This window comes from Mustelus asterias, chromosome 8, assembly GCF_964213995.1.
Source record: "Mustelus asterias chromosome 8, sMusAst1.hap1.1, whole genome shotgun sequence".
NCBI classification, from domain to species: Eukaryota; Metazoa; Chordata; class Chondrichthyes; order Carcharhiniformes; family Triakidae; genus Mustelus; species Mustelus asterias.
In genome coordinates this window covers 40,402,529-40,413,421 of record NC_135808.1, presented here as the reverse complement: position 1 = coordinate 40,413,421, position 10,893 = coordinate 40,402,529, and the positions used below count along the sequence as shown (strand labels likewise).

Here is a 10,893-nt window from a genome sequence, read left to right as displayed (position 1 = left end):
CGTTTTTTGTTTTTATTCCAATTCAATGAAATTAAGTCCAATTCAGCGCCTCCACAAGTTGAGACATTCCCGATCCAAGCTGACAAGACAGGGCTCTCACCTCCTGTCTTGGGCTTGATCTACATGAGCCAAGCTGATTGGAGTAGGCATAGCTCCTCCTCCAAGGCTTGATCTCCTTTGTATCTGAGCCAAAAGACGGAGATGCTGCTTTTAAAAATTGCTTCAAATGAAGCTAAAATGTAACCGAATGACTTCAACCAAGTACAGCATGTCGATACTACACTTGATCTTAGCCAAAAGGCAGAGAAGCGATATTCAGATGGGACAAAGACAAGTTTAAATCTCCACCTAATCTGCTGCTCAAAGTCGCCTCCGTTTCACCGGTCAGTTTCCCAACTTTCAGGAAACTCATGTTACTCCAGATATTTGGATTGGCTGTGAGAGACATCAATCAGAGAGCCCACCCACTCTGACCATTCTCTCCTCTTCCTCTTTCACAGTTGCTTCACTTCCTGTAGGGACTGAAAACCAAGCGAGGAGATGGTGAGTGAAGGAGCAGAATTTATAATAATTACATTGCATAATATCCACACTAATGTTCAGGCAGTCTGACTATCCTGTGGGGAATCAGGTGGGGAAATGCCCCTTATGCTGTGTGAGAAGATCCAGCTGAGAGACCTGTTTACTCGGTGCTTTGTGCTGAGCTGTTTGATTGGAGCTGTGTGTTGGATATTGAGTGTTTATATTGGAAACATTTCCCTTTTGATTTACAGGCTGAGTTTCGTTGATGGGTTATTACTGAATATGAGAAGGTGAGGTGTAATCATCTGGGAGGGGCAGAGACACATTTATTGAAAGGTCGTTTCATGTCTTGAAAGATTTTACCTGAAGGCCTCGTGGCTTGGATTTGATAGATTTGCCCAGTGCTGTGACTGATAGCTGAATTTGGGGCGTGCAGTCTGTTTGAGTGCAATGTATCTGATTTCCCAGAATAGGCAATGGGCACTCACTATGGAACAGTCTCTAACTGAGGAGTCAGCCCTTTCAGCAAAGGAAAGGGAATTGGAGGAAATCATGTTTCACAGAATCCTACAGTGCAGAAGAGGCCCTTCGGCCCATCGAGTCTGCACCGACGCATGAAAGGCCCTGACCTGCCCACTTGCCAGCACTTGGCCCATAGTCTTGAATGTTATGGCGTGCCAAGTAATCATCCAGGTACTTTTTAAAGGATGTGAGGCATCCCGACTTCATCATCCTCCCAGGCAGTGCATTCCAGACCGTCACCACCCTCTGAGGAAAAAGCCTACCCAACCTCTCTTTATAACTTAAATGTTCCATCCAAGGCAACATCCTGATGAATCTCCTCTGCACCCCCTCCAGTGTGTTCACATCCTTCCTATAATGTGGCGACCAGAACTGCACACAGTAATCCAGCTGTGGCCTCACCAAAGTTCTATACAACTTCATCATGACCTCGCTGCTTTTGTAATCTATGTCCCGGTGGATAAAAGCAAGTGTGCAAAATGCCTTTTTTACCATCCTATTAACCTGCCTTTCCACCTTCAGAGATCTATGGACAACCACGCCAAGGTCCCTTTGTTCTTCGGAACTTCCCAGTGTCAATTCTTTCATAGTATACTTCCTTGTCAAATTACTCCTTCCAAAGTGTATCACCTCACACTTTTCAGGGTTAAATTCCATCTTTCATTTGATTTATTATTGTTACATGTATTAGCATACAGTGAAAAGTCTTATTTCTTGCGTGCGATACAGAGCATACCGTTCATAGAGAAGGAAATGAGAGAATGCAGAATGTAGTGTCACAGTCATAGCTAGGGGTAGAGAAAGATCAACTTAATGCAAGGTAGGTCTATTTGAAAGTCTGACGGCAGCAAGTAAGAAGCTGTTCTTGAGTTGGTTGGTATGTGATCTCAGACTTTTGCATCTTTTTCCCGATGGAAGAAGGTGGAAGTGAGAATGTCCGGGGTGCATGGGGTCCTTAATTATGCTGGCTGCTTTGCCGAGGCAGCGGGAAGTGTAGACAGAGCCAATGGACAGGAGGCTGGTTTGCGTGATGGATTGGGCTACATTCACGACCTTTTGTAGTTTCTTCCAATCTGCCACTTCGCACATTTGACCATCTCGTCTATATCTTCCTGTAACCCAAGATACTCAACCTCACTGTTAACCACCTGGCCAATCTTTGTGTCATCGGCAAACTTACAGATCTTACTTCCCACACAGTCATCTATGTCATTTATATAAATGACGAACAATAGGGGGCCCAGCATGGATCCCTGTGGTACGCCACTGGTCACTGGCCTCCAGTCACTTAAAGCAGCCATCTGTCACCATCCTTTTCTCCTACCACTAAGCCAAATATGAATCCACCATATCAGATCACTCTGTATCCCATGTGCATTAGCCTTCTGAATAAGTCTCCCTTGTGGGACTTTGTCAAAGGCTTTGCTGAAATCCATGTAAACTACATCAACTGCACTACTCTCATCCACACACTTGGGTTACACGATCAAAAAATTCAATCAACTTTGTTCAGCATGGCCTCCCTCTGTCAAAACCAGGCTGACTATTCCTGATCAAACCTTGCCTCTCCAAATGGAGATAGATTCTCTCCTTCAGGATCTTCTCCAGTAGTTTCCCAACCACAGATGTGAGACTCACTGGTCTATAGTTCCCTGGCTTGTCACTACAACCTTTCTTAAATAGTGGGACCACTTTATCTGTTCTCCAGTCCTCTGGCACCTCCCTCATAAGAAGTCTCACAACACCAGGCTATACCTGTTAACCTGGTGTTGTGAGACTTCTTATTGTGTTCACCCCAGTCCAACGCTGGTGTTAACCTGGTGTTGTGAGACTTCTTACTGTGTTCACCCCAGTCCAACGCCAGCATCTCCACATCATGACCTCCCTGGTGGTCAGGGAGGAATTAAAAATTTGGATCAGAGCCCCTGCAATTTCCTCCCTTGCCATTCCCTATGATGATTTTCTCTACAGCCTCACAGTCTCTCTCCCCAAGTTCTATAACTACCTCCTCATTCTCATGGGTGAAGACAGATGTGAAATATTCATTTAACACCCGACCAATGTCCTCTGCCTCCATCCACAGATTTCCCCTTTGGTCCCGAACGGGCCATACTCTTCCCCTGGTTATCCTCTTCCCATTGATATACTTATAGAATACCTTAGGATTTTCCCTACTTTTACCAGCCAGAGCTTTCTCATATCCCCTCTTTGAACATAGAACATAGAACAGTGCAGCACAGTACAGGCCCTTCAGCCCACGAAGTTGTGCCGAATCTTTTCCGAAACCAAGATCAAGCCATCCCACTCCCTATCATTCTGGTGTGCTCCATGTGCCTATCCAATAACCGCTTGAAAGTTCCTAAAGTGTCCGATTCCACTATCACAGCAGGCAGTCCATTCCACACCCCAACCACTCTGAGTAAAGAACCTACCTCGTACATCCCTCCTATATCTTCCACCACAAACCTTATAGTTATGCCCCCGAGTAACAGCTACATCCACCCGAGGAAATAGTCTCTGAACATCCACTCTATCTATCCCCTTCATCATCTTATAAAGCTCTATTAAGTCGCCTCTCAACCTCCTCTGCTCTAAAGAGAAAAGCCCTAGCTCCCTCAACCTTTGCTCATAAGACCTATCCTCCAAACCAGGCAGCATCCTGGTAAATCTCCTTTGCACTCTTTCCAGTGCTTCCACATCCTTCTTATAGCGAGGTGACCAGAACTGCACACAATATTCCAAATTTGCTCTCCTAATTGATTTCTTAAGCTCCATCCTGCACTTTCTGTGCTCCACTAATACCTCCGCAGACTTACTCCCCTTATACTTGTTAAAAGCCTCTCTTTTCCTTCTCATTGTATCCTGAATGTCTCTGGTCATCCATGGTTCTCTGGATTTGTCACACCTTAACTTTTCCTGTTTTACAGAAGGATTGCACCGTACTGCACCAGAGAATACAGAGGATAGACACCACAGATAAACCCTGACCATCACCCAAGGAATGACTACATAACCGTAGGAAGACATCCAGTCCCTTCACTGCATTGCTCAACACAGAGAAGGTTGGACAGTCAAACTATCATTTGGAAATCTGTCTGGTTAGGGGAGCTTTGACATATCATCAGATCTGAAACTGGGTCAGTGGTGTGGAACTTTCCATCAGAACCAGCCTTTCTGAAGGTTGGGCTATGAGTGATTGGTCACGTAAGGCTGGGAAGAAGTGAACGCTAAGTGTGGTGAGAGTTTCAGTCACTCATGAACCACTGACTCATTCCTACAGGTAGAAGGCTGTTCAAGTGTGAGTTGTGTGCGAGGGTTCCACAGGGTCATAAAATCTTCGGAGGTGCATTTGTTATAGCTACTGTTACCACAAGGACAGTTACATGGAAGGGAAACGATTCAAGTGTGATGTTTGTGATAAAGATTTTGTGAATTCTACTAATCTCCTGAGGCACAAGATGATTCACATGGGGGAGAAACCATTCAGGTGTGATGTTTGTGAGAAGTCCTTCTCACAATCATGGACCCTCCGTCAACACCAGCAGCTTCACACAGGGGAGAAACCTTTCACGTGCAAAATGTGTGACAAATCATTCTCGAGGTCATCACACCTTCAAGAACACCAACGTATTCATACAGGTGAGAAACCCTTCACCTGTGAGGTGTGTGACAAATCATTCACACGGTCATCAAACCTCAGAGAGCATAAACGCCTTCACACAGGGGAGAAACCCTACAGATGCAAAATGTGTGACAAATCATTCTCAAACTCATCGATCCTCCGTCAACATCGAAGTATTCACACAGGGGAGAAACCCTTTACATGCGAGGTGTGTGACAAATCATTCTCTCAGTCGTCGAACCTCCGTCATCACCTACGCATTCATACAGGAGAGAAACCCTTCAAATGTGATTTTTGTAAGAGAGCTTTCAATCACTCCTCTCATCTTCTATCACACCAGAGGATTCACACAGGAGAGAAACCCTTTACGTGCAAGGTATCTGACAAATTATTCTCGGACTAATTGGTTTGTGTACACTGTCACATTCACATGTATGGTATGTGACAAATCATTCCCTGATTATTAAATACATTTATATGTTAATTTTTGAAAGTTCAAATCATAGTTTTTTAGTTGAAAGTACAGAAAGATCACAAGATTTCACTTTACTAATTTCAGGATGTTTTGTAGTTTTCTTGGAGATAGCTGTGACCTTTTCATGAGATTGATCTTTAATCAGAAGGTCCCCCAGGTGCAGGCTGAAAGATGTCCCCAACACTCGGAAAATGTGTCACAGGACAGCACAGCAAAGTCTGGACCATGATTTATTTTTCAATTTTTCCTTTAGGTAAAGCAACCCTTTCCGTGCAAGGTGTGTGATAAATCATTTGCAAAGTCATCAATCCTCCGTAAACACCAACGCGTTCACACAGGAGAGAAACCATTCAGGTGTGAAGTGTGTGACAAATCATTCTCGCAGTTATCGAACCTCCACAGACACCGACGCACTCACACAGGAGAGAAATCTTTCGTGTACAAGGTGTGTGACAAATCATTCTCAAAGTCATTGACTCTCCATCAGCACTTCACACAGGGGACAAATCCCTCCCATGAAAGGTTTGTGATGACTTATTCTTAAACTCATTGGCTTCTTGTGTACACTGACATTCAGATGTGTGGTGACAAATCATTCCCTGCATCACCTTCTCTCTGGACGCAGCAACACATTCACACCGGAGGCAAACCATTCACCTGTATGACATGTAACAAATCATTCTCGGACTAATCAGCCCTCTCCACACACTGGTGAGAAACCATTCATATGCGAGGTGTGCAACAAATCCTTCTCACGGTCATCAGACCTCAACAGATACCAGAGCATTCACACGGCAGCTCACCTGCTTCCCTTTCACTGAGAGTTGTCTTGTGTTGTTTACCCTCCATCGAATAGAATCATAGAAACCCTACAGTGCAGAAGGAGGCCATTCAGCCCATCGAGTCTGCACCGACCACAATCCCACCCATGCCCTACCCCCACATATTTACCCGCTAATCCCTCTAACCTACGCATCTCAGGACTCTAAGGGGCAATTTTTAACCTGGCCAATCAACCTAACCCGCACATCTTTGGACTGTGGGAGGAAACCGGAGCACCCGGAGGAAACCCACGCAGACACGAGGAGAATGTGCAAACTCCACACAGACAGTGACCCGAGCCGGGAATCGAACCCGGGACCCTGGAGCTGTGAAGCAGCAGTGCTAACCACTGTACTACCGTGCTGCCCTGTGCTCACACGGGAACTGTCCTTCCAGAGAACTGTGTCAGCAGTGTCTGGCTCCAACCTCTCCCACCAACCTCTCCCACCATCAGTCCAATTGTTTCAAAAAGGTCAATTTAACCTTTGACCAGATCTCCAAACATCATCAAAAGAAGACATCAATACATATAGAAGCTACTGCATATGCACATGGTGGCACAGTGGTTGGCACTACTGCCTCTCAGCGCCAGGGGCCTGGGTTCAATTCCTGACTTGAGTCACTGCATGAAGTCTGCACGGTTTCCTCCGCGTGCTCCTGTTTCCTCCCACAGTCTGAAAGACCTGCTGGTTAGGTGCATTGGCCATGCTAAATTCTCCCTCGGTGTACTCGAATAGGCGCTGGAGTGTGGCAACTAGGGGATTTTAACAGTAACTTCATTGCAGTGTTAATGTAAGCCTATTTGCGACACTAATAAAAAAAAAGATTGCCTGTGATGGACAAGAGGGCAATATCTGAATATTAAATATAGATGTTAATTTTTGAAACTTTAAATCATAGTTTTTGAGTTGAAAATACAGACCACAAGATTTTTTTAAACTAATTTTATGAGATGTTGTAAAATGCAATTGTCTTGGAGCTGGCTCTGACTTTGTCATAAGATTGATCTCTAATTAGAATTCCCAATGGGTGTAGGTTGAAAGCTGTTTCCAGCACTCAGAAAAATGTGTCACAAGACAGCACACACAAAGTCTGGACCATGATTCCTTTTTCATTTCCACCTTTAGGTAAAGCTGGCCCAAAACACACAGGAACGCTCGTTGACTGGAGGACGGGTTCAAAACATCAAGGAACTGACGGAACAGGAGGAGTTCACGAGAAAGCTGTTTGGCCTTTCTAACCCCACGATAACCAATGGCGGATCAGATATGGGGATGAGTGAAGGTGATGTCAGCAACTAAGTGTTTAAACCATCAGGAGGAGAGTTAATTTACGTGACAAAAGAAACTAATTGTGATTTTCTCCCTCTGACAGATACACAGGTGTCCAAGGACACATCAGATGGTGATGGATGTGAGCTGACAGCAACGTCCGAGATTCCTGAGAGGGCTGATGAGGAAGGGACAGAGGTGAATACCTCACAGCAATGTGGCATGGCAGCTGCAGTGGAGGAGGGAGAGGAGTGTCAGCAGGGTAAGATGTCTGATTTGGAAGATAGTGTTGGTGAGTTCAACTTAAATATTGTGGCTTGTGTGAAGGAGGAGGTCTGTGATGCTCTGGCTGATGTGGTGGAGGGAGGGTGCTCAGAAACTTCAGGAGGTGAGGAACCTGCAGCTTTGGGAGCAGAATCTCCACCGTCTCCACGAGCACACAGACAACATCAGGCACATGCTGCTTGTGAAGAAAATGAAGATGATCTGAAACCTCTTGCACGCTTACATCAGGAACAGGTTCAAAGTACGGAGAGTTATCAGGTCACTTCTAACTTGCTTCAGCAAACTCTGACTGAATTTCAGACAGATGTTAGCCAGAATCTCCAAAGAAACAATGAGATTCTTCAGCATCATTTACGAAGAAACAATGAGATTCTTCAGCATCATTTACGAAGAAACAATGAGATTCTTCAGCAGCAGAATGAGGTTCTTTGTCAGCTTCTGCAAAGAAGCAATGAAACTTTGAATGAAATGAGGCAGATTCTGTTTCAGGTTGCAGCATATGCACCTTCTGGCCAGCAACAGCCCAGTGCAGGCACATTTGCTTTTGGACATGCCTCTGACACAGTAGATGTCAGAGGCATGACTGCTTTGACACAGAAGGAATTAGGGTCCGTCCCTCAAACGCTGCCTCCTTGAACCCATTATCTCTCCCTCAGGGATTTTTTCTGTCTGATTTTTGCCATGACACAAAGCCTCTCTATTGTGAGGATCGGTGTAATAAGCCTGAGTCCTGCCTCTCCCCTACCCCCGATCACAGCACCTCCCATTTTCGTGAAATCAGGAATGGCTGGGTCGAGATATGCACATTTCACAGAGGCAACTGTCCATAGAAATCAGCAGCTGCCTCCACTCATGTGGTTTTCAGTGAGAGTTGTTTGAAACCTGTCATGTGCAAATTACACCCAGTAGGAGAAGGTCTGAACTCCATGGATTTTTTTGGATCAGTAGGGTACCCTTTTGTAGAGGATATGGTCCCCAGAATCCTTTGTGGGAGATTAGCTACCCATTGAGATTATTGAAAGTAGAAATGAATGTGCATTAAAAGTGCATAAACTTATTGTAACTGAGCACTCAAGGAATTGTCAAAAACAATTGTCAGAATTGTCAAAGGGAACTGTGAAGCTATCCAGGCATTTAAATCTGCCTTGAACACTGAAGAAACTGGAGTGTTGAACATTATTGCCTTTCACTCTGTTGATATAAGCCTCAACGATTGATTGACATTTGATAACCATCCATTATCACAATACGCTGCCTGCCATATCCTTTTGATTCACAGCTTCAAGAGGTTATAGTGGGACTATGAATTTCAATGCTTGTTTTTTTAAGACAGGGTTATGCAAATATGTTTGTTATAAGGAATGTAAATGTACTAATTGGGTTTTTTGGTTTAACAGAAAGTCTGCAATAGACACTTGGAATTCATTTTATTTAACCTCAGCATGGGGCCTGAGGTCTGCTCATTGTGAATGCTGCAAGACCTGGTTTGGGTGGTGTTAGGGCAATGGGTGGGGGCATGGGCTGGTTCGAGTTAGCATAGAGACTATAAAGGGCCATGTGGACTGAGTGGGGGACAAGAGGTTGGCACGGAGTGTGAAAACTGGTGAGGGAGGAGGCGGGCTATACCTGAACTTTTGCAGCATTTTTTGATTTCATTCTAGTATTTAAAGCACAGAAACAGACCACTTGCCTATTGGTTTCTTACTTTGCTTATGCTTCACATGAGCTTTCTCTCTCACTGTGTCTCTTGCCAATACAAGATGATACCCGTACACACACACACGTCTGCGATTGCACAGAAATCTAATGATGCACTTTGCTGGGCCCAGCCTGCCGGTACCCTCTACACGGTGTCAATGATATCACTGTGCACATTCAAGATAGAATCAGGAACGTGGCGTAAATACTTCATAATGTTTATTCACTACTATTAGTCTCTGGCAGAATATTTTCTGCTTCTGTCTATAATAAATACATTGATTTTAGTTTGTTTGTAATTGTTTGACAGTGTGATATTTACTGCTTTTAAAATGAGATAGGGGGAACTGAGAGACAGCTCATGTACACGGTCTGTGGTGCATTGTAAAGTCATTAATGATCAGTCGATCTTACGAAGTACCAATTGAAGTGGTCTTGTGGAGCAGTGGGTAGCACCCCTGCCTCTGAGCCAGAAGCTCTGGGTCTGAGTCTCACCCCAGGACCTGATGGTCAAGGAAGGTCTGTTCATAACGTGGCAAAACAGGTTGAGTATCAACCTGGAAAATCCTTCCAGCACACCAATGGCTGGCAGTAAGAGCTGGAGAGACTCCTGGTCAGCTATGCTTAGTGTGGAGTGGTGCCCCTCAAGCTATAAGCCTCTGGTGACAAGATAGTGACCTATTCCAGGAAAACCCTTGCTTTGGGAACAGATGAAAGTTTGCCTTTGGCACCACGAAGTGCGGGGAGAGAAATAATTAAGCAAGATCCATTTCACATGAGGCAGTTTATGCTTCTAGAAACTACCCTTTTGCTGTTGGCCGTCAAAACAAGAAGTGGATTTGATTATAAACAATCTGAAGGAGGTGTAAATTTTATAGGACATTAATATTGATCTGAGTAATAACTGCTGGAGGTAGACAAGTTGAATGGAACGAGAGCTGCTATACAACATCAGTCTGAAAGAAGCAGCAATGAAAGGTCAATATGTAAATGATTCTGCCTCACGGTGGCACACTGGTTAGCACTTCTGCCTCACAGCACTAGAGAGTGAGAGATTCTGGCCATGGGTGACTGACAGTGTGGAATTTGCAAGTTCTCCCTGGATTTGGGTTTACTCCAGGTGCTCCCGTTTGCTCCCACACTCCAGAGATGTGCAAGTTAGGTGGGTTAGCCATGCTAAATCGCCGCTTAGTTTCCAAAGGTGTGTATGTTAGGTGGATTAGCCATGGTAAATGTGCAGAGTGAGAGAGGTAGGGTGGAGGAAGGGGATGCGGAGGGGGCATGATGGCAGGCCTGGGTAAGATGCTGTTTGTGAGAGTCAGTGCAGAGTTGATGAGCTGAATGGCTTCCTTCTGCACTGAAGGGATTCTATGAATTCTTGTTAGCTAGGGCACTGGTTATAAACTTGGGGTTTTAACAGGCGCTCTCACAGATCAGAACAAGAATATAAATCTCTTGTGAATAATCTCTCTCTGTCACATCCACATAATCTGGTAAACAAATACCTGACTTCCTCTCACCAAACTCACTGCCCGAGACCCGTTTCTGACTCTGGCCCCAACCTGGAAAACTGACTCGCTCTCCCATCAGAGACATAACAATCTGCTTCAACTGGGAATTAAACAATGCTGCCTAAAATACAGCTGTGATTATTTGAGCAGCACCATCTTTGTTCC

General features: G+C 44.8%; 1 protein-coding gene and 1 non-coding gene across 2 annotated transcripts; one reads left to right on the top strand and one right to left on the bottom strand.

Annotated features, from left to right (window-relative positions):
* Window positions 1–123: 123 nt before the first annotated feature.
* LOC144498053 (U2 spliceosomal RNA) lies at window positions 124–313 on the bottom strand. Its single transcript, XR_013498623.1, has one exon. It is a non-coding gene; the product is annotated as a U2 spliceosomal RNA (small nuclear RNA).
* Window positions 314–507: 194 nt separating this feature from the next.
* LOC144497106 (uncharacterized) lies at window positions 508–9,514 on the top strand. Its single transcript, XM_078217886.1, has 5 exons — window positions 508–543; window positions 3,972–5,042; window positions 5,395–5,586; window positions 7,091–7,247; window positions 7,338–9,514. Exons 2-5 carry the CDS (start codon window positions 4,428–4,430, stop codon window positions 8,153–8,155), a joined length of 1,782 nt encoding a protein of 593 aa, XP_078074012.1. The 5' UTR covers window positions 508–543; window positions 3,972–4,427; the 3' UTR covers window positions 8,156–9,514.
* Window positions 9,515–10,893: the final 1,379 nt, after the last annotated feature.